This window comes from Prunus dulcis, chromosome 2 (genome assembly GCF_902201215.1).
Source record: "Prunus dulcis chromosome 2, ALMONDv2, whole genome shotgun sequence".
In the NCBI taxonomy this organism is placed as follows: Eukaryota; Viridiplantae; Streptophyta; class Magnoliopsida; order Rosales; family Rosaceae; genus Prunus; species Prunus dulcis.
Window position 1 is genome coordinate 18,857,605 of NC_047651.1, and position 24,397 is coordinate 18,882,001.

General features: G+C 35.0%; 3 protein-coding genes across 4 annotated transcripts; 1 reads left to right on the forward strand and 2 right to left on the reverse strand.

The window, feature by feature from the left end:
• Positions 1 to 848: 848 nt before the first annotated feature.
• Positions 849 to 3,436, forward strand: LOC117619591 (laccase-6). Its single transcript, XM_034349582.1, has 6 exons — positions 849 to 974; positions 1,072 to 1,223; positions 1,311 to 1,555; positions 1,717 to 1,845; positions 2,022 to 2,963; positions 3,156 to 3,436. Exons 1-6 carry the CDS (start codon positions 849 to 851, stop codon positions 3,284 to 3,286), a joined length of 1,725 nt encoding a protein of 574 aa, XP_034205473.1. The 3' UTR covers positions 3,287 to 3,436.
• Positions 3,437 to 3,802: 366 nt separating this feature from the next.
• LOC117617586 (pyridoxine/pyridoxamine 5'-phosphate oxidase 2) lies at positions 3,803 to 6,488 on the reverse strand. Of its 2 annotated transcripts, none has more exons than XM_034347021.1 (7): positions 5,985 to 6,488; positions 5,805 to 5,854; positions 5,682 to 5,691; positions 5,528 to 5,560; positions 5,274 to 5,369; positions 4,165 to 4,332; positions 3,803 to 4,075 (listed from the first exon to the last, which is right to left on the reverse strand). In XM_034347021.1, the coding sequence occupies exons 1-7, from the start codon at positions 6,078 to 6,080 to the stop codon at positions 3,974 to 3,976; spliced, it is 555 nt and encodes a 184-aa protein (XP_034202912.1). In that variant the 5' UTR covers positions 6,081 to 6,488; the 3' UTR covers positions 3,803 to 3,973. The 2 variants fall into 2 exon arrangements, with proteins under 2 accessions (XP_034202912.1, XP_034202911.1); XM_034347020.1 differs by having other exon boundaries at positions 5,682 to 5,739; positions 5,985 to 6,484.
• A 3,830-nt stretch (positions 6,489 to 10,318) lies between these two features.
• LOC117617585 (myb-related protein 308-like) lies at positions 10,319 to 11,850 on the reverse strand. Its single transcript, XM_034347019.1, has 2 exons — positions 11,513 to 11,850; positions 10,319 to 11,344 (listed from the first exon to the last, which is right to left on the reverse strand). The coding sequence occupies exons 1-2, from the start codon at positions 11,643 to 11,645 to the stop codon at positions 10,599 to 10,601; spliced, it is 879 nt and encodes a 292-aa protein (XP_034202910.1). The 5' UTR covers positions 11,646 to 11,850; the 3' UTR covers positions 10,319 to 10,598.
• Between the last annotated feature and the right edge of the window lie 12,547 nt (positions 11,851 to 24,397).

Sequence of the window (24,397 nt, forward strand, 5' to 3'; positions counted from 1 at the left end):
CACTATGCTTATGATTGAGTAGAAGAGCCTGTCCATCAAAAGCACAGCAAACAATCCCATCCATTGCTCACCTTTTTACCTCTATTTGCCTAATGTCTCATACACTAAGTTTACATATACATAAAATACACAAATTACTGACTCTACCATTAGAAATGGTAGCTGTATATTTTTACTCTGAGCAATGCTAGCTGCAATGCCATGAACCAAAGTACTGAATTAAAGCATGTAGAGGCAGAGCCAGCTGAACCCTTTGTTTGAAAGCTTTCCCTAAAGCGCATGAACTTTTACAAGTTACAATTGGAGAGTGCAAAAGGTCATTCAGAGAGAAATTAAGAAAGTTTCTGATGGAGTGAAATGATGGATTCTAAACCCAGAGAACAGGGCAGGGGAGCTGTTCAGGTATTGGTATCTAGCCAGTAGCAGGTGTGTTTATTTTTCTCAGTCAAATGACATGATTTCATGACAAAGAAGCTACTGAGAGAAAAGAAAAGTAAAATCTCTTTTGGGTTGAGAAAGAAAGAGGTTTAAACCATTCCCCACATTGGGTCACATTGAATAATCACACACCCCCAACAACTTATTATCACCAATGCATGTTAGAGGTATCATGAAAGCTGACAAACATGATACACCTACAAGAACCCTGCTTTTTCCTCCTCCTTTTTTTCTCTCTTCCAATCAAAAAATATGTACTACAAAAAAAGGAAAAAAGGAAAAAAGCAGAAAACAGAAAGAATATATATATATATATATATATAAATAGTATTTTGGATTCACTCTATTAAGCACCCCTTCCACCACCCCCATCTAACCACCAAGTTCAAACTCTGTGTGCGAGTGTGTAAATGGCAAACTTGCCCACCTCATTTACAATAGTTCTAAGCTTTTTGTTCATCCATGGTTACAATTACAATGTGCATGTTATGGCACAATGGCCTAGTGGAGGATCAACCAGGTTCTATGATTTCAAGGTCTCTTTTAACATACTTCTTTTATGTGTTTTTATTTTTCTGTTGATTTCTCCTGATTTTTCTGGTTAATGAAGGTCAATTTGATGCCAATTTTTAGGTACAAACCAAAAGAGTTACCAAACTGTGCAGCACCAAGGACATGGTGACCATCAATGGGAAGTTCCCAGGGCCATCTGTTTATGCTCAAGAAGATGATAGAATCATTGTCAATGTAACTAATGAGACACCTTTCAATATCACAATTCACTGGTAAACCAATGAGCTTATATATTTGTTCATAAGTTGATTGCTTATTTCTTACTAATTATTTCTTTTCTTCTTATTTTTCAAATCAAGGCATGGTGTCAGACAAAAGCTATCATGCTGGTTTGATGGACCTTCATACATAACCCAATGTCCAATTCAAGCTGGCCAGAGTTTTACATATGAATTTACAATGGTGAAGCAGAAAGGCACCTTCTTTTGGCATGCACATGTTTCCTGGCTAAGGGCAACTGTTTATGGTGCCCTTATTGTGTATCCAAAAGCTGGGGTTCCTTACCCATTCAAAGCCCCTTATGAAGAGCACACCTTAATACTAGGTACTTAACATATATATATATATATATATATATATATATGATTTTCATCTGGGGAAGTGATAATCTTTTGAAAAGTAATTGTAGGGTTCTGAGTGATGTTTACAAATTAATTATGTTATGGAAGTTTGGATTAATTTTGATTACTTAGACAATTGTATTAGGGGAATATTGGCTGCAGGATGTTGTACAACTTGAAAGAGCCACCGCAGCAAGTGGAGGACCACCTACACCAACAAACGCCTATACAATCAATGGCCATCCAGGGCCAAACTACAACTGCTCCAACAATGGTAATATAGAAAATCTAAAACAATGTTATATGAATTTACCACGTTTTTCCTAGACGTGAAACTTTTTAATGGCCAACAATGTGATTAGTAAATGTAGTACGGATAGTTCGTTAGTCTCGTTGCTTTTGTCATTAATTGTTTTGCTTGTTTACTATGTGATGTTGTGATTGTTTCAGATGTGTATCAGATTGATGTGGTCTCAGGGAAGACATACTTGCTAAGGCTAATACATGCAGGCTTAAACATGGAGAACTTCTTTGCCATTGCTAATCACAGATTGACAATTGTGGAAGCTGATGCAGAGTATACAAAGCCATTCACCACAGACCGTGTGATGCTTGGACCAGGCCAGACCATGAGTGTCTTAGTCACAGCTGAACAGTCTCCAGGAAAATACTCCATGGCCATGGGACCTTACATGTCAGCCAAGGGTGTCAAATTCCAAAACATTTCATCCATTGCTTATTTCCAATACTCTGGTGCTGTCCCCAATAGCCTATCTTTACCTGCTAAACTGCCCTGCTTCAACGATAATCTAGCCGTTAAGACGGTCATGGATGGATTAAGGAGCCTAAACCCTGTTAATGTTTCAAGACAGATTGACACTGACCTTTTTGTCACCATTGGATTGAATGTTCAAAAGTGTCACTCCAAGACACCAAAACAAAATTGCCAAGGCCTTAATAATGGGGTTATGGCAGCATCAATGAACAATATAAGTTTTGTTAAGCCAAAAATTTCACTTTTGGAAGCTTATTATAAGAAGATTAATGGCTCTTTCACAGAGGACTTCCCTGGGGTACCCCTTAAGTTCTATGACTTTGTCAATGGGGCACCTAATAATGTTCCTAACAATACACAGGCATTGAATGGGACTAAGGCCTTGGTCCTTGAATATGGTGCTAGAGTGCAACTCATCATGCAGGACACTGGAACAGTCACAACTGAGAACCACCCAATTCATCTTCATGGCTATAGCTTCTATGTTGTTGGGTATGGCACTGGGAACTACAACCCGAAAACTGCAAACTTCAACTTGGTGGATCCACCTTACATGAACACAATTGGAGTCCCTGTGGGTGGATGGGCTGCTATACGTTTTGTTGCCGACAATCCTGGTAAGTGTTGTATTTCTATATTAATACTAATGGGTTAATGCTATTGTCAGTCGTGTGTGGGCACGTGAAGCTGTCATATTTGTTGACCTATTGGGAGAACAGATGTGCGAGCATCACATGTCCACACACAACTAACTCTAAGGAGGAAATGGCATCACCAAATTTATTAGTGGCAATTTTTATTAATTGCAGGGGTTTGGTTTATGCATTGTCACCTTGACGTACACCAGTCTTGGGGATTAGGCACAGTTCTTGTTGTGAAGAATGGAAAAGGAGACCTTGAGATCCTTCCTCACCCTCCTGCAGACTTGCCTCAGTGCTAGAGTGCCTTTGGATTTTGATAGCTGACATAGAAAGATTGTTGTAAGTTAAGTTGTAACCTTTTGTTTCCAGTCGAGGATTTTTTGGTCCATTTCTTTCTTTAAAACTTGAAATTGGGGTGGGGTTGTAAACGAGAGCATAATCAAATTTAAAAGGGGATTTTATTTTTTATGATTTTAATAGAAAGGCAATTTTTATTTTTCTTCATTTGTTTGGAATCTCCTAACGTAACTATACATGTTTTGTTGGTGTTCCTAACTTCCGGACTCAATTCTTCCTCAGTCTTGGTAAGCAAAATGTTTTTCTTGTCATCAACCTGCAAATATTCTTACCCAATATATGAGATAATTGCTCCATGCACTTCATTTAGGCTCTTTTTTTTTAAATTTTTTTTCTTTTTTATAGAGATCTTTTTAATGTGATACAAGTATCACAGCAGCCAAACAGACGGGTCAAATGTATTCACTAGTTTTGTTGGCAACTTCTTTCTTCAGGTTAGAGGTAAGCTTCTAGTTGTATGAGCAGCCAAGCAGAAATCTAGTTGTAATGTAATTATTAAAGATTAACTTCATACAATCATCAATATACAAATATATCTTCCTTTTTATATTGTCGACTTGACAGAATAATTCATCAGTAAACGACGACGTGCTTCATGTTCGCCTCTGGTTAAACCCTAGAGCAGAGGTTTAGGGGTTGACCCTTTCTGAAGTCCAGCACTTCTCTTCATTGGGACTTCCAGTGGATGCAAACGTTAGCCTCTGGTTACTCTTCAGGTTCAAGTAATCAACCTGTGAACATGATAAAACTCAAGAAAATTAAGCAGGGAAATTAAACACATTGTGAGATGAATCATGAATGTAAGACTAGAGAAGCAAACCTGTTGCGGGTCTAGAACAAGAACACAAAATGCACCAACCGGGCCTGTAGAAGGATCTACAGAGACTTCCTTGGGTGGTTCTTCACTTAGAATGGGAAGACCTGGCTGGGGCCCCAAATACTGCAGTCTTGATTTCAGAGAACTGGAAGCCCACGATTTCTCTCTTTGCTGCAGCAGGCAATTTGAGAGGAGAACATTACAGCATGAATAATAGCAAAATAGATGCTGTATTACATTTTTTAAACATCCACTTGAGGTCAAAGATCATGGCAAGGTTACTTCAATTCGTTAAATATGTAATTAATTATGTTTCCAAACTATCTGATCTCCAACAGCACTCAATCTTCTAATATATACACCTTCCATCCCCGCATCTCAGGAACATGTTCAACTGTGACATCTCTTTTTGACAAACATTGTTCATCCTTGCTATGCAAGGGAGTCAACAAAGTGGCACCATGCCAAAAATCATCTCACTCCAGCACCATGCTTAGCCCAAATAGCCCAATTTTACTGTCTTTGGCCTAGAACATGTCCCTCTCTAGAAGTTACATGATAAATCATTATCCAAAGTCCAGTGGAAATCTTATAAGCAAACACCAATGCATCATGTTAGCACTAAGGTAGGCCCTTGATTATATCTTCTTTCCTTTGTTGGGAGAGAAGATTATGTGGTGTGTTTCAAACTGGATTTTGAAGTTTCTATCCATAGACAACTGAATTTAGAAACTTTATGTTTAACACCGAGTCTATGCAATGGCAATTTAGAACTGCTAAAATCTACCCCTGATACTATCTATTTGTCAACCGAGTATCAAAAGAATTATCAATTTCGAACTGTTAAAGCCTTTTTCCAGTCTTGATCTTGGATTCCTTCAACAACATTTTGGTCATAATTACCATTTCATCCAGAAACTTATCTCAAACATACAATCGAACATGGAAACTAGGACTCCCTAATCCGAAGTACCATTTACATTCTAGTATCTGCTGACTCAATTTAGATTTAGCAGTTGCTGCAACAAATTCCAACATATTTAAAGTATGAATTCAGATTATGATACATGCATTTTCCTTTCCCTCTATTATAGAAAGGGTCCTGACCTCACCTGAAGTTTTATGGGGTCGGGATTTGATCCATCAATAATATCAACTGTTCCATTGATCCGAAATTGCTCCCAAGAGTCAGTAAAGTACCAACATATCTAGAACATGGAAAATTAAGTCTAAGAACAAAAGAATAAAAAGGGGGCAGAAAACTATTATCATCAAACTCTAAAAGAACCGTTAATTCTAGTGCAAATAGATACAAAGCAGATAGTTTCTTAACAAATTCAGGAAATGTACCCCAAAGATAAATTACCTCAGCAAAAGGGCAATGCTTAAGCTCCTCAATCTGCAAAAATTTATGACGAATGCCAATTTCATCAACACACACATCATATCAGCTGAGCTGAAAACAACAAATTAAAACTGTAAATTAAAAAAAAATACAGAATGGGTCGAACAAGAATGACCTTACGACTTCTGCCATCAGTATTGATTTGAATCTTATCACTATCCTCTTGAAATCCCCTGAGGGTACCAACAAAGTCATCAACTTTAATTTCTTTTAGAGAGAGAGAGAGAGAGATCATTACCTGAAAACAACAGTACGATTTGAAGGTCTCCCATTACAAGCAATCGTTGCCTACAATTCCCAATCAACCATCAAAGATTCAAACTTTACCAAACCAAAAGATTGATTACTAGAGAGAGAGAGAGAGAGAGAGAGAGAGAGAGAGAGAGAGAGAGAGAGAGAGAGAGAGAGAGAGGCGTACAAGCTGAATGTAGGAAGAGTGCCTGAGGTGGGCATTGGATTCCATTGCGTTGAGAAGGAGCTGCTTCCATGGCGCTGGTGCTGTTACTGCTCCCATTGCTGTGCTAATCTCTGCTTCTTCGTGTTCCTCGATTTGTTGATTTTCAGGTTCTGAACACTTTTCGTCTCGCCACCATAACCAGCGGTTTCTGATCGACTTTTTTGTTTTTCCAAACCCCAAAAGCGCGAGGCAGAATCGTGTGTTCTGTGCCGGTGCGATGCGAGCTAGCACGAACGACAGACTATTTGATGTCGTTGATTTTTGTTACCAAGAATATTTACCAGAACATAAATGGGGTCCTTAATTCGAGAGAGAAATTCTATAACAAAGATGGTGTAGGCTAGCTAAATTCCAATCATATAAGTTAGTTCTTCCCAATAAAATTTAGTACAAACTACATAAAACCCCCTAACTTATAAGGTTATTCACAAGTTCATACTCGATTTTAGATATATTTATCGGTACATAATCAACGTCACGGAAGTCCTATAATTTGCCCCCTCCGTTAACCAATCCATTAGTGACTGACGTGCCAAAAGTGAAACCCATTTTTTTATGATGTGGACTTCAACGTGAACCAAAAATTAATTAAAATTTTTAAAATCAAATATTTATAAAAATCTGAGTATTCTATTAAAAAGAAAAATGCAATAATAATCTTCAACAGCCTCCCCCAACCACCAACCATGGAGCTGCTCCTTGCCAATTCAGACTCCGACGTTGACGTCGCATACCATTGGGACAAGGGGTCTTCAACTTCCAAGCCCAAAGGCTCGCGCCGTCCACAACCACCGAAATTTCGCCGACGAGGAAGCTGGAAAATCTCCAGCCACTGCCATCCTCGAAAATATCCAGGAGTTGCCATTCACTCGATGCTAGAAGCCGATGACGAAGCACCAGAGGAAATGGAGGTCGCGACCAAGCTCGATCAAGGACTCTCCCGATGTTTTCTTGTGAAAATTCATGCCTGATAAGACAAGTTATCTACAATCAGTGGAGAATTTCTTCAATGAAATTAAACCCATATGCTAGATTGTGGAAAATTGCCATGGAAAAGTAGGTGAACCCTTTGCTGTGGATTCCGAAATAGCTCCTAGACTAGTTCCCTACCAACCAAAGATATGTTTCCGCTGTTTGAGAATTATTCTCTTTCTAGGCAAAGTTGATTGTGATATGTTTTCGCTGTTTGAGAATTATTCACTTTTTTGTGCCGGAAGCCGATGACGAAGCACTGGAGAAAATGGAGGTCGCGACCAAGCTCAATCGAGGACTTTCCCGATGTTTTCTTGTGAAAATTCAAAACAGAAAAGTGCCTGATAAGACAAGTTATCTACAATTAGTGGAGAATTTCTTCAATGAAATTAAACTCATATGCTAGATTGTGGAAAATTGCCAAATCATTAAAAAATGGAATTCACATTCGTCACATCAGCATTTAACAGATTCACTAAAAATATGGCTAACGGATGGGCAAATTGTAGGGTTTCCATGAAGTTGATTATGTATTGATAAATGTCCCTAAAATCGGGTATGAATTTTTAAATGACCCTATATGTTGGAGAATTTTTATGTAGTTTGTCCTTTAATAAATAACATGATTAAATATAGACATATTTCAACTGTTTTATCAGTGTATATGTTGAAAGATGTAAAGTGACTACGATGTCAATTATCCGTATTTAATCTAACAATTAAAAGCCTCCATGATACTTGTGGGGTGAGATGAGGAGGTAGATCCTCAATTCATTTTCTCTAATACTAGTTGTCTCTAGTAAGTTGGAGGAAGTCTCGTATTTTGTTTACATGAATACGATAACAAGGAGTTGGATGTTTAATCTTGATTAGTTCATAAAAATTTAAAATAAATTTTATTTATCATAATCTAAAAGATAAATAACTTTTATTTATGGGGTCTCCTAGTAAAATAGTACTAGAATACTTGAATTTAGACACATTTTTTATTTGTGCTATTTGCTATAAAAGACATAAATTATCGTGTTCCATATCAATGGTCAGAGTGCATCCACATTAAAATGTTCAGTTTTCTCTATAGAATTTTCAATGCTTATAGAGCATCAATACCTCATTTGTGACAGACATTTAGAATCTATTATTTGTGCTTTCGTTATGACAACTCGAACATATTTATCAATTGATTAGAAATTTGTTAGATGAAAATGATTTTCAAATCGTACCCAATAGCGTATTTTTTAAATTTAAAAAGAAAACATAAAGCATCCTACACATGTCTTTTACTGAATTCAACTTCTGATTTCAAATTAAAATTAGGCAAAATCTCAACATAATTAGAACTCAACCCCTAAATAAAATGTTCTAACATAGGTTAGGGCTTAGTAATTATGGTTAAAACATTTCAACTTTCACAATATTCTTGTAAAAAGGAAGTTAAAAAAAAAAAAGACTTTTAACTAACACAAATGGGAGCTTCTATAGCTAGTTCCCACACAACACAAGTTCGATTTTTTACCTCAAAACTCTCAATCAAAATAAAAAGAAAAGCCTTTTGCATATAATAATTAGACATTCCGTGTTTTATTTTTCTTGTCTTTCTCTTTCCATTGATATTTTCTCTTCACTTTTTCATTAAAAAAAGAAAGATACGAGGGTTGCAACTTGCAAGGCAGCGGCAAAAGTCATTTGACATTAATTTTATAGTGAGAGTTTGTGATTGATGTTCATATTGTGTCGACATCAAATGTGTTTTTTTCTTCATTTTTTTTTATGTTCATACCAGGACCCATGTGGGTTGCAGTTCCATAATGGAAAATAATGTGGGGAGATTAAAGTAATTAGTCAAGGTGGGAACCCTCTGTCATGGCCATGGTAATTGACGACCGTTCATTTGATTTTGCCTAAACCTTGTCAAACTAAAATATTCCGTACAGAAATTCTATTTCCATCTACCTATTTGAGAATAGAAGTTGATCACGAGCCCATCTACCATGCACTATAACCAGAAGTTTATTGTCGAACAAGGGACAAACCAACACAACAAACAAATTATACAATCAAAACGTTTTTTTGTTGAGATAACCCACGACCTGGGATTTTCAATCTTACTGGTCCATGTATCTATATTCGAATTTCATTTTCATCCTCTAACTCGTTTGTAAGTTATTTCGGTCTACTAATTCTCACACGTACATATTTCAATTTAATTCTTATAATTTACGTGTCACATAATTGATAAACTAATTAGATTCCAGAAAAAGGGATTAAATATTTCGTAGTAAGTTATAATAACAACACCTAGCACCATTAGACAAAATTTAATTCATTATTATTAGATTCCTTCCTCCTTTCCAAGTTGTTGGGTTGATTTTTGTCTCCATGTTTTGATGGGATGCATTATCTGTCTGCATGCAGAGGGGATCATAAAGGAGGCAACCACTGTTTACACATATGCATATGATCTTGCGATGACATGACAGAAATTGGTCCTACTACTTATTTCAAAAACCTTTTCAATGGGGCGAGAGGTAGCAAAAGGCAGTTGAGGCACATCAATGCCTTTTGGTTTTTAATCAATGCAGTACTGGATAATCAATCTTAGACCACATTCTTTTCTGCATTTTATATCCAAATGTGATTAATCCATTTTAGGAATTGATGCGATTTGGAATTGATGCGATTCATCACAAGAAAAGAAAAACATGACAAAAAGAAAATAAAGAAGCATTAATTTATACTGTCCGGGCTTGAATGTTTTCCTTAGATGAAGCAGCAATTCAATAAATTTATGCTTTCGACACTGGTAAAGTGAAGATACTAGCTAGAGGCTAGAACACACTGCATAGAAATCAATTGTATGTTTTTCACTGCAAAATAATTCAGCTACCAACCAGATGCCAGGCGTATGAGTCTGAGGCGAGGTTCCAGAATTACTGGAACGGGGATTTATTGATCAACTGTCAGAGCTAGCTGTGATAAGTACATTACGACTCCACTTGTTTTTTTGATTTTTCCCCCTCTAATTAAGCAGTCATTCTTCTTTTGACAAACAAATACATACAGATTAATGATTTACGCATTCATTTCGAATCGTAAAGAATAAATGATTCTTTATTTATAACTAAGAAAGCAAAACATTTATGTCTTGATTGATCCTCACTTTTACTTATGTCAGATGTATGATGAAGATTCTTTATTTACAGTACTAGAGCACGCGGCATTGTCTCACAAATTTGAAAACAAATATATAAAGTAGTGGAGTGAGAAGGAAAAAAAAAACTCATGCTTGCCTGTAGAAAGTAGTGTGATGTAACCAAAAGGTAAAAAGACTTAGATTTGCTTGTTATTACTAACTAAATTGACATCATCATCGTCTTAAATTCTACTAATTTACATTAACAGGTAACCATCACACAGATTCACAAATATTAAAAAAAAAAATTACATAATTAAAGGTCCAATATGACTACACGGTTGGCTAGAAACTAGAAGGTAAGCACGTGAAAACCTAAAGTTCAAACAAACCAATCTCAAATGCTTTCGCGCGACAACTCACTAATCTTTCATACACTACTTTAATTATTATTATTTTATCTTAATTTTTTATATCAGCAGTGACTCAGCAAATGAGTCTAATTCAAGTTGGTTCTGATGATCATGATGATGATCTGTCTTCAGCAGCGCCTGCAGATATTCTTCATAAAGATTTTCAAGCGTATGATCATGATCATCAGCTGAATTGGGTACTTGATCTTGATCTTGATCATCACCAACACAAAACACAATCCCATTGGCCCGAGTATTAACTAAAACTTGATCATTTTCATTGATCCCAAAAGCTCCTCCTCCTCCTTTTAAGTCTTGGCTTGAAGTGGTTGTAGTAGTGGTGGTGGTGCTACTAGTAAAACTGTCATTTCTTTGCAGGGATAGAAAGGAAGTTACCCTAGTGGGTTTTGGGAGGTGAACTTTAGGCTTTAGTGGCTCCACATGTTGGCCTGTTTTGTTCTTGTTTTTCACCACCATCTCCTTCTTGTTCATGTTGTTCTTGGTTTTTTGGTTCTTTCTCCTTTTATTTTCTTTGACCACAGGCTCTGATAATTTCTTGTGGGTGCTTGGGTCGGTGCCTTGGCTTCTGAGTTTTTTGCTAAGATGGGTGTTCCAGTAATTCTTGATCTCGTTATCGGTTCGACCCGGAAGCCTACCGGCGATGAGAGACCAACGGTTGCCCAGAAGTGAATGTAGTCTGACAATTAGGTCATCTTCATCTGGGGTTATGTTGCCTCTCTTTATGTCTGGTCTCAAATAGTTCATCCACCTCAGCCTGCAACTCTTCCCACACCTAAGGAGGCCTTCATGGGACAAGGACAGTCACAAATTAAATTGTGAGAAATTTGACCACTAAAATTACAAAAAGAAATGGTAGCTAGCTAGCTATGTAGGACAATATAATTCATCTAAAGAAATGTGGAAACTGAACAATAACAAACAAAAAAAAGCTCATAAAATCCTTTAGCTACCAGCTTTTTTGGGCATGGATCTCCAATGGCCTTCCCCATGAGCTTCAATATACTTGGTGAGCAATGTGTCTTCTCTAGGAGTCCATGGACCTCTATGCAAACCAACCTTAGAACAACAAGGAGCCCTTCCCATATTCACACACACTCTCTCTCTCTCTCTCTAGCTAGATCTCTTTCTCTTTCTCAAGAATATAAATTTGCCCGGGAGAACTATAGTGAGAGAGAATAAGAGGGAGCTAGAGAGAAAAGGAAAGAAGAGGACTGATGCTCTCTAAGCACAAAGGGTTCTCACACCTTGTGCTCCCTTTTATGTTGGGGGGACGAAGTTGCTAACGTGCGTTAAATAAAAACCTGCTAATTTCTTTAATATATATAATGATGTAATTTTAAAATTATTTATCGGAAAACGTTTTCTTACCTACTTGAATACATAAGATCTTTAAGGCATATGGTGGTGTCACATACCATTGCTCAAATTGACTCTCTTGTCTGATTCATGCGTGGTTTAAAATTCATATATATATATATATATTATAAATATATAAGAATAATGCTACTCTTACCACATTCTTATACCATCTTATGTGGCAGTTGAGATGGACAGTCACATCAATTAAAATTATTTAATATTTTTTTTAATGATTTATTCCAGTATTTATTTTTCTAATTGTCTTAATTAAAATACACTTCATTGATTTAATTGACGTGGAATATAAGATGGATATGCCACATCATGTGGTATAGAAATGTGGGATAAAAATGTGATAAGTGTAGCATTACTCAATATATAATTACACATATAGTGAATGACCAATAAATAAATAAATAATTAGTACAAGCGATAGTCTAAATTACATAGTAGGAAAATTTCTCTCACACACATAACTATGATGTCGTGAGGATTCGAACAAACAAAATTAAACATTAACTTAACCATTCTATCTGATCAAGTGGCTTATTAGACTATATTCATATTTTTGTTTTAAGAACTCTTTTTTCGAAAAAACAAAAAAAATATGAACTTTATTTATTTATTTATATTATAATGTATGTATATTATATAATATAATATAGCAGCCAATAATTTTTTATGAAATGCTACGTGATGGTCATTTGGCCAATTTAAGTTTGTGCACGTAACTCAACGGCCCTTCTTTGCTATCTGCCCTTCTCGAGCATATGCTGTATGCATTTTTTTCTATAAGAGTAACGAATAAGATTGTGTTTAATTTTCAAAGTACATATACATATATAAACAGTCGTGAACATCAAAAGTTTTGAAAATAAAATAAAATCAGGGGAGATTAATTATGAACCAAAATCATCGATTCCCAAGTAGCTAGCCTTTAGCATTTGATTTTCTCCATTTGGTTGGATATTTCTAGAGTGTCAAATCAAAGTTAATTATATAATTATTTGAAACTAAATTAAACTCTTACAATCCCCTATCGACTCGGAAATAACTGGTTGCTTGGTTTGTCACGATACAAACGAAGAAAAAAAAGTTCTATAATTTTCAGAAAACAACTACAACTACACCAGTTCATCATGATTAGGTATGTTGACTGCTTAATTAATTGACTAAACTTTGCCTAATCCAATTTAAGGACCTTTCTCGACCAAATTGTCTTAGGCTGAATTTGATTTGTATGTGCTATATGTTATATCTTCACTTAGCACCCAAAAGCGAAAAAACAAAAATCAAAAAAGAAAGAAAGAAAAAAGATTTTAGCTGCATAAGTTGTATGGTTAATTTGTAAACAATAAGAACCTAATATATTATTTATTTTAGTAAAAACATCCTAAAACTAAATTAATATATTACAATATCATATATAGTATATAATATATAAATAAAATTGGTAAAAATGGAGTAGGGCCTGGAACTACACTGGTCCCTTAATGACTCTGCACTGTATAACATATGTACCAATGAGGTTGGCTAAATAAATAAATAAATATATAGTTGTTGATCTTGGTTAAAGTGTTTCCTAATGAGACACCATACATCCTGGTTCTTACAAATACAATTAAGTCAAGGCGGCCAAACCAGCAGATCGTCAACTTAGAATATTGCTTTAGTTTGGCACATAATTGATGCCCTGACATTGAAACCCCAATTATGAATTAAGTTAAAAAGAAATAATGCTCAAGAAGAATTAAAACATAAGAAGTGAATTATTGACAAAATCTTAATTTGTTCCACAACTTTATAAGGGGAATTCGAATTTGGAGTATTATATGCAGTATTTGGAAGCTTCCAATTAAGTTGAAGTACTTTTATGATTGTTGTACATCTTGAAATATCTCTGCAAATTGTCTGCAGGCTCCATTTGAAATTAATATAGGTTTGTGGCCGGCCATATGTTTACTTCCATGTGGGTTGGAAACTTTCTTCAATGGAGATGGAAAATATACGGCCCTACCCTGTTCTTATGTCATTCCTTCCATGCCAACGGATCTATTTTAGTGGAAAGAATGTTGACTTGCAGATTAGCTAGTAGTTTTAGGTTTGAACTCTCATGGCATCTTGATAGTATGTGTGAGAATCCTCTTCTTTCAATATCGCTTGTATCACAAAAAAACAACACAAAAAAATGCCATCCCTTCCATATATTGAGGACTAACATTACACTCATAAAATTCATCCTACTTCATGGTGTAACTCAATTCGAATTTAGAGCCTCTTTGAATATTGGAAAGAATATAAATATTACTGCACTAAAAACTAATTGATTACTTAATAACTAAAATAAAACAATGACTTTACCAAAATATTATACGGATTATAGCATTTTCTACAATAGATTAATAATTATTTTGCACAAGTAATGGCCACAAACCGGTTACTAGTACAAATAACATAATTTTGGGACCAAAAGCTGTTAGCGGTGATGAAATTAAGAAAGATTATAAATAAATAAAAAATCTATAGCTCTACAAAATATAATTACCTTGCACTCATTACACATATTTTCTAACTTCGAAGGCAGAATATGGGTTCATCCCACATAAAATTATTAACAGTAAAAAATGTGAAACTCACGTATGTTAATAAATTTAAGAGTTATTTATACTAACACCTTATGAGGTTTTTGGTGTTTTCATTCTTTAGATTTCAAAATTACACAAAAACACTCTTAGAGGTTTTTAATTGTTTTCACAAAACACCTTTTCGTTAATTGTTTGTTCAAAATTTGATGATTTCAAAATATATAAAAACTTATGCAAATGACAAAATTAACCTCAATGAATATATGTGCAATCTAATCTCAAATGCTACCTTTGTCATTGGAGAAACCTTCTATATAAAATCATCAATCTTCGGACGAAAAATCAATGAAAGTAGTTTTGTGAAAACAATTTAAAACCTCAAGGGTGTTTGTGTAATTTTGAAAGGATTTTGTGAAAAAACCAAAAATATTAAGGGGTGTTAATATAAATAACTCTAAAATTAACCAAGACTAATGACGAGAGTAATTCTTGTGTGTTATGGGTACACCACGTAGTTGATGTACAATCCAATAACATAAGCCATGTGGAAATATTCTCTGATACATATAGGACATCAAAAAGTATTTCCACATGTCCTATATATGTATATTAAATGGTACACTAACTACGTAGTGTACCCGAACATATGTAAAATTTTCACTAATTGCGGCATGAGATGCTTTCTTACTCTCTTTTTTCTTTGTTCTCTTTTGAGAACCCATTTACTCTATGTTCAACATATTGGAACATGATTCATGTGTTAATTACACACGTTGGCTGGTTCCATCTCTGTTAACATGATTAATATAATGTGGCATGGAATGATAATGTTTTTGTGAGATATTATGCACGTTGGGAGAAATCGAAAGTTGATTTGCAAATCAAATCATATCAATCAGTTGTGAGATCCAATGCTCTGATGTTTTTTCTTTTTTTCTTTTTTGAAAAGAAAAAAACAAGTACCAGTGCTTTTCTGCTCGATATGGCTCTTATAATTTCTATGCTAGTGGACAGACAATTCCCATGGATCCGAGGGAGTAGGGTTGACATTTAAGAATAGGGTTTTTATTATAAATGATTCTTGAGGTTAGTGAAATTATCATTTTTAATTCTTTATTTTTGTTTTTTTTATATTATTGGTCCTTTATGTTACACCTCACACATCAATTTGGTACTACCATTTAGGTTATGTCAAAATTGAGATTTTTTAAGAAATGTCACCTGAATTTATACCTCAGTTCAATTTGTCACCTCAAAGAAAAATTTAAGAGAACTATCACTTTAATTTTTTTAAATTCATGATTTGTCATTGACTTTAACCATTTTTCATCCATTTTTAAGGGTATTTTAGTCTTTCTATGTTCAAGTAAAACAAAGAGAGAAAAAAGAGACCTCTCTCTCCCTTTCTCCCCCACCCAAACACCCTTTAACACAACACCCCAAACCCCACCCCCCAAAAAAAAAAAAAAAAAAAAAAACCTACCGCACATGACCCCCCCCCCCTTCTCTCTCTCTCTCTCTCTCTCTCTCTCTCTCTCTCTCCCTTTACAAATTTTCAATATGCAAATGAAAAAATACGAAAAATAAAAAAGATGAAGAAAAATGTGAACTCAGTTTGGGTGGGGTAAGTAAATATTTTAGCCCTATGTCTCTTATCCTTAGGAGGTCTTCCTCCACTAGCAAGTTTTTTCGGAAAACTTCATTTATTCTGGTGTGGATGGCAGGCAGGCCTATATTTCTTGTGTGTCGAGGGTAGGTGTTCCATGGTCAAGAGAGAAGGAGGAAGAGGAAGAGGGAAAGGGGAATGGAGGAAGGGGCGAGGTGGGCGGGGTTGGTTGGAGTCGCTGGTGGCGCACAAGGATTTTCTAATGATTTTTTCATTTTTAAAATACCCTTGAAAATGGATGGTGTTAAAGTCAGATGACAAATCATGGATTTTGAAAAATTAAGGTGACATTTCCCTTAAGTTTTTCTTTAAGGTGACAAATTGAAACTATGGTACAAGTTCATGTGAATTTTCTACAAAAATTGGGTCAAATTTTATATTAAATTGATGATGCGGTAGGCATGTGGTGCCCACATATCCTATGGGATAATGCCAAGTGGATCTAAATAAAAAAATATTTTTTTTATAATATGGTTTAACATTGAAAATCCTACAAAATAAAAAAAACTAAAATAAAGAAAAGAAAAAAAGAAAAGATAGGCAAAGAGTGGGTTGCCAACGAGTGGAGAGCGTTAGCAGAGGGAGAACACAGAAGGGGGATGGTTGCAAGTATTTTCCTTTTTCTTTTAGTTTTAATATTTTTATTTATAAAAATACTTAGTTTTCTTTATAAAAAGGATTTTAAGTTTTAAAATATATCATTATTTTATTTAAAGCCACATGGCATTATCTCATTGGATAAATGGGCACCACATACAAGCCACATCAGCAATTTAACATAAATTTTTTATGGAAATTAACGGCATGACCAATTTGATGTGTGAGGTTTAACATAAAGGACCAATAATGTTAGAAAAAAAACATGAAGTACCAAAGGTGATAATTTCACCAACCTCAAGGGCCATTTGTGATAAAAACCCTTAAGAATAATATAATTAGTAAAGGTACATTTAGAGATGGCAATTTTCCCTGTGGGTAAGGGTCTTCACAGGGATTCGACCCTAATAGGTCGAGTATGAAGGACATAAAACATGTATGAGAATGGGTACGGGGAATTTTTTGGGTATGGTGTTTGGGGAGGGGCGGGGATGGTATTTTAATCCTCAACCCGAACCCTCCCCATTTAGAATATATATATATATATATATATATAGTATAGTATAGTATATATAAATATGCTATTAAAGTGATTGTACCGACTAAGTTTTATATTTTTTTATTATTATCTTAGATACTTATATAATTTATACAAATCTTAAGCCGAACTACTTATTTATTTAGCTAATTTTCAGTACATATATAAACATTCTTATATTTTCTTATAAGTATAATATATATATATATATATATTATCTTACCTTAGTACTTTTTTTTCTTTCAAAAAATTAGTTATATATTGGTCTTTTATTCCGTAATGGGGCGGGTTGAGAAACTCATTTCCCAACGAAAGTGGGGATGAGGAATTCCCGATATGAATATTGTAGGTATGAAGGCGGGGATGGAGGGAAAAAAGCTTAACGGGGATGGGGATGGGAATTGCACACCCAACCCCGATTCGACCCATTGCCATCATGAGGTAGTTTAATGCAGCTTCATGTTACATGCAAGGGCGGAACCACACTAAGGACTACAGTGCGCTGTAGCCCAGTGTGGTTTTTTAAGAAAAAAGTATATAAAATTTATATATTTAACTTATTTTCAATATTAGCTCAGTCAGTGGCGCTATACATATTACCTTGTTTCCATTTTCAATATTTAAGTAAATGTCTTTGTCATTTTACTTTTTTTTATTTTTATATTACTCAATTTACTTAAGTTTACAATGTAAATAAGGAAGTACCCCCAATTTGGATTCAAATAAAAATACTAGAAAATCAAATTCCCACCAAATCAAAATATGAAAAATCTTAGTTCAAAATACGATTTAGGCTAAAAATGATGGTTCATTAATTAAGTCCATAAATACTTCATACTAAAATCTCATAAAATCAAGTTTTCTTATTTGATGTGTAAGGAATAAAAGCGGCCAAAAATTATTTTTGGAAATGATTATTCCGAAAACTCATTTTTCATACTTAGTCAATATTTTTACATTAAACAACTTTTCATGTATGATATGAATGCATGAAGGAACCTAAGGTCAATCTACGTAAAAAGCCTTAGATGTTCAATCCTCGGAATTAATGCATATTGGTATCAATAATACAATTGGACCCAAAAATCTTTTATAGTGGGACATGTCCTTCACATTACCTTGTCGAATTGGGGACCAACCCAACGTACGATATTGACAATTGATCAATACAACGTCAAGTGGGCTAGGTGGTAAAGGGTTTCCAATGAATCAAATGTACTCTCGGAAGGGTATTGTTTGGGACTTTTAGAGCAACCCCACCCCTTAGGGCAAAGTCTAAGGCAAGGGCAAGCAAGGGCTGTCACCATTCATGTGAATAGTGTCAGCCTTGTCATTTGTGGTTCCACCTACGAGGGCAAAGTCTAGGGCAAGTCTAGGGCAATTACTATTCATTGTACTTTATTTCCTATTTTTTTATACTTTAAATCATTAATTTTGATAATCTTTTGTAATTAAATTTTCGGATAAGATTTTCGGATGTGAATCTCGGTTGCCACGTGTCTTATTCCAGATAAAATTTTCGGATATTCATTAATAAAAATTATAATCTCAGATTTCCGATAAAATTTGAACCCTCTAAAATTGTGCCACGTGTCCCATGCCAGATAAGATTTTCAGATATTTTAAAAAAATTATAATATCATATTTCAGATAAGATTTTCACCATCTAAAATTGTGCCACGTGTCCCATGTTTGATAAGATTTTCAGATTTTTTTTACAAATAGTGATCTCAGATTTCAGATAAGATTTTCACCCTCTAAAATTGTGCCACGTGTCATCTCCATCTTCTAAATCCCTCTATAAAAATACACTATCAACACCACTCCTCTCACACCATCTCTGATATATTCCTTCATTTCTCAAATTTTACAAAACACATTATACTCTCAATGTTAAACTTCAGGAGGGTGTTGGAGAGGCAACAGAAAGAATGGGAAGAAATCTGGCGTAGACGTGAGGAAGAAGATCGGGACGCTGATGAAGAAGAGGAAGAAATGCTTGAAGTAGCGGCGGTGTGTATGATGAATCAATCAAGCCAACACCATCGTCGTCGTGCCCCGAATGTGGACAGACGCAGAGAGTCTCGGGGTAAGAATCTCTTGGAGGATTACTTTATCCCAAATTCGTTATATCCTGCTCATAAGTTTCGAGAGAGATATAGAATGCAGCCACATTTGTTCCAAAAAATCATGCATGATATTTGTAATTACGACACATACTTCATTCAAAAGCATGATGTTGTTGGAGTTTTGGGTCTTATCCCGGAGCAAAAACTTACAGCTGCTTTGCGGATGCTTGCTTATGGGGCATCTGCAGAGCAGGTGGATGAGATTGCAAGGATGGGAAAATCTACTATCCTAGAGTGCTTGGTGAGATTCTGTGATGCAGTGAAAATTTGTACACGAGGGAGTACCTTCGCAAACCCACTCCGAGGGACCTGCAAAGGCTTCTACAAAAAGGCGAGGCTCGAGGTTTCCCAGGAATGATCGGAAGCATCGATTGCATGCATTAGCAGTGGAAGAATTGTCCTACTGCGTGGCAAGAAGAATTGTCCGAATGGAACCCGATCTTTGACAAAATTCTCCATGAATTTTGCTCCACATATGATGGAACTTCATCTCATTGCCCATGATAGGGTCATGACTAACGTTCACCCAAGACTCGCACAACGCAATATCTTCCTGGGTTGACCACGAGCCTCCAATTTCGACAGAAGATGCCATTTGTTTATTTTCTACAAATGGAAAGTAGTACAAAAATGTGAGTGGATAGTAAAAAATATTGGAAGGAGAAGAGTTTGTATGGAATTGGTGTGGAAAGTGGAAAATATGAGTAGAGAGTAAAAAATATTGGAAGGAGATGAGTTTGTATGGAGATTTGGTGTGGAAAATGAATTATGTGAGTGGAGAGTAGAAAATATTGTATGGAGAAGAAATTGTATGAAGATTTGGTGTTGAAAGTAGATAAAATGGTTAGGTATTTATAGGGAAAAAATACATAAATTTTTGGTATTTTTTAAAAAAAAATTTCAGAATTTTTTCGGATTTTTTTAAAAAAATTTTGGCCAAAAAAATGAGAACTGTAGGATTTCTGAAAAAAAAATCCAATCGGAGCCACCCGGTGCCAACACGTGGCAGGTTACCGTTGGTGGTGACGTCAGCGCTGATGTCACCTGAACTCGGGCTCGAGCCCGAGCCCAGTCAATTTTCGCCCTTGAACCTGCCCGGGCTCGTGGGACCCGCAGCTTGCCCGGACTGCTTTGACTGCGCTGGAGCTTGACTTGGGCTGATTTTGGCCTGTTGCCCGGGCCAAACCCATGCGCTGTACTTGCTCTTATAAGAAGTGCTTTTGTTTAGCGGTGCTTCTAATGGAGTCAATCGCATTATGTTTGCATGAAAAACAATATGAAACATGCGTCGTTTCTAAAATTCTAAGCAATCCCACCCGCCACCCTCACTTTATTACTAGCGGCACCACCATGACAATCACCGTCGTTGTCACTGCAACCATTATTGCAGTCAATACAGAAAAATTTTAAATGCAACCATTATTTCATTTTAAATCTCATATACTTTGTTCATCCACACAAAGAAATATATATAAAAAACTTTGCAATGTCTAGAATTTTAAATTTTATCATTTTGAAATTCCTTAATACTCTTAAATTTTCGAACAAATATTCGGTTTTGAGAGGTTAAATTCTTCTAACATTTTCCCAAAAAAAAAGAGAAGCAAATTCTTCTTTCAGTCGGCTTAAAAAGAAGCAACAGGGATGGGGGCCCAAAACTACAAAGTAGCGGCAAAATAGCCTACTCTTCAGCAATAGTTAATTTGTAGGGTACCAGAGGTCACTCAAGGTCCAACAGCACAAATCCAGGTCCACCTCCATTCCTGCCAGCCAGTCAACAGCAAACCTTCAACCCGGGCTTCTTTTTTGTTTTTGGTTCTTGGTTACAAATAACGAAGAAGAGAAGAACAAGAATTGAACTCAGGCTTTGGTGAGAGTTTTTGGTTACAAATAACAAAGAGACTCTTTGGATTTTTTGTGTAGTTTTTATCTTTCCTTTTGTAAGAGTTTTTCACCTCTCTTTTATGAGGGTTTTCCACCTCTCTTTTATAAGAATATTTGTATTGTTATAACTTGGTTTTTTAAAATCAACTAATGGCTTCTGGCCAGCCCAAGAGAGTTTTTTTTTCCTCCTTTTTTAGGTTGATGTTCGAAACATTGAGTTGGGCTTTAAATTGAGTCAGGTTAAAACTAGAGCAAAGCAACTGGGGTGGGCTTGGAAAAAAAAAATATAAACCACCAAAAAAAATCAATGTTATGGGATGAAAGAAAATGAGTCACGATAAAAGAGACGTGAGCGCTTTATTTATGGCCTTTAAATGAAGTCCTATCACCATGAAAACCACTTACAAGACTACACTGGGCTGTAGCCCAGGTAGCTTTTTGAAGAAGTTAGAAACGTACATATATAGCCCTCCAGCAAATAAGGGAGCTTTGTGTTGGGACCCACATGATGGTTGTGTTCCCAAGCTCTTTTACTCTCTAATGGCCAAGATTAATTTCGTTTTTTATGGCTAGATTTCAATTTTTTTTGGGAAACGTGAAGCTAATGGCTAAAATGATAAGGGGATAGAGATTAAACAAATGGCATTCAAACATAACAACAATTCTCAATGGTCTAACAAAGAGTTTGATCCCAGGGCCTCCAATACCACAAAATTCACATAGCCAGCTATGAAGTCTGGCTGTTGTTTAATGCGGCTTTTTCAAATGTTTTTAAAAAAAAAAAAAAAAACTTATATGGTCTACCATAAACTACAACACATTAAAAAAAATATTATTCTATGATTGTATATATTGAAAAAGAAATTGCTGACAATATCAATTTAGATACGATAACAAAGGATTTTAATTATCTCAAGGATTGCAGGGCACAACTTGAATATGTACACTTTCAATTATATTATTTTTTAGGAGCTTTTAATTAAGTTGTTGAATATATATTTATTTTGATAATATGTATTTTGTGGTTGTATTTAATATGTATTTATTTATTTAGTTTGTATGATTTAATGTATATTTTATTTATACAAAAACTATAGAAATTGTAATTTTTTGTAATATATATATATATATATATATATATATATATAAGATCGTCAAAATTTAGCTAGTCCACCCGTCAAAAAAATCATGATTCGGCATTTGGGTCCTATCTCTTCATAATTGGATCAAATTAATTTAATTTAATGATTAAAAGATAGAGCGCCTCATCTAAGGACCTTAGATATGCCCTCATTATAGAATTTTACCACCATTAAAATAACTTATTTGCTACAAATGTTTTTGGTCAAATTGTTATTTTTCACTTGGTGGATAAATGGACGGTGAGACGGGGCTTTATATTGCATGGCCCACCAGTTCCATTCCATGCTTTTCACGTTGAAATTAATCCATCAACTTTAATTTAATTAATCCAATGACCTAAAATTGTCTTTGGCCACACCAAACCAAATCATGCAACTCTCTCTCTCCCTCTCTTGTTTGGAATGTAGTTGAAGATATATCCATCCATGCATGAAAAACTGACTCATAATAATCACATTCAAACGCATGGATCGATGTGTTTCTGTTCTTTTTCTTCCCCCCCCTTTCTTTATCAAATAGGGCAAAGGATGAACTTTGTCGTTTTTTCCTTTTTCCTTTTTCCTTTTGCATGATGGCAAGTATAAATGATGGCATCAAGCAACCTAGCTAGCTACTTGGTTACATCAACAAGGTAGAAATTGACCACAAATCAATTCCAATGACATTATAACGGAGACCTAAATAAGCATCCTCAATCATGAAACCAATATGAGTATCAATGTATGCGTACATGCATATGCACTGTTGGACAAGTTTTTAAAGTTAAAAGACTGAAAACTTAGGAATCCAATGATGCATATGGATTCGCATACGATCATAAGAGAATATATCACTTATTTTGAATGCTATGTAATCGAGATATTTGAAACAGATAAAAGAATAAAATATGAGAAATGAGTAATCGTATCAACTTCTTTTAGATTTTCTATGAATATTTTATGTGCAACTCTTCTTTTTTCTCTTCTTTTTTTTATTACTAAAAATGAATTCCCTTTTCTGACCCCCCCCCAAAAAAAAAAAAACCCCCTTTTTTAATGTAAAACAAAATGTTGGTTTATATTTTATGTATATATTGAAATTGATCCCGATGTTATTGACTATAGATCCCATCAATGGGACATACCCATTTTTAATGACCTATTTGATAATTATTTTAATTTTATTTTTTATTTTTTATTTTTTTTGTTAGAGTATAGAGGAAAAAGAGAGAAAATGGAAATGAGAATGAAAGTGGAAATGAGATTGAGAGGGAAGATGAGAGGAGAGGATGGAAGGGAGGAGTAACAAAAGTGAAAACAAAAACTAAATACTGAAATCTATTTCAAGTTTTTGTTTTCACTTTTGTTACTCATTCCTCTCATCTTCTCTCTCAATCTCATCCTTACTCCCATTCTTACTCTCGTTTTCCTCTATACTCTAACACAAAAAATAAAAACTAAAATTGAAATAGTTATCAAACGCCCCCTAAAAGCTTTACAAAAGGCATAAAATGTATTAATGTTGGATTTGCCATAACACTATTCTTGCTCATAATTGCATCTCGTTTTAAAACTAAAAAGTAAGAAGGGTGGGTTCCGATTCAATAATGATGTTTGACGCTACCTTTGTTTTGTTTATAGAGAAACAACAAAATAACAAAAAACGAAGCTAATTTTGTTTTGTGTAACCAAAACAATCCATCCAAATATGTAAGACATCTCACTCAACGCACAATTAGTTATATATAAACAGAGGGTCGCTTTGTATTGATCGTATCGTTTAGTATGCAGTATCGTTTTATGATTATTTGCTTATATCTGGACTGACTCAACATCTATTTAGTCATCTTTCTCGTGTAAATTTACACTAAATATTTACCCCAAAAACCATACATCGATCGACATTCAATAGCTGAGGTATAGTTTTTAGCTGGGGTAGTCACAAGCTTAAACATT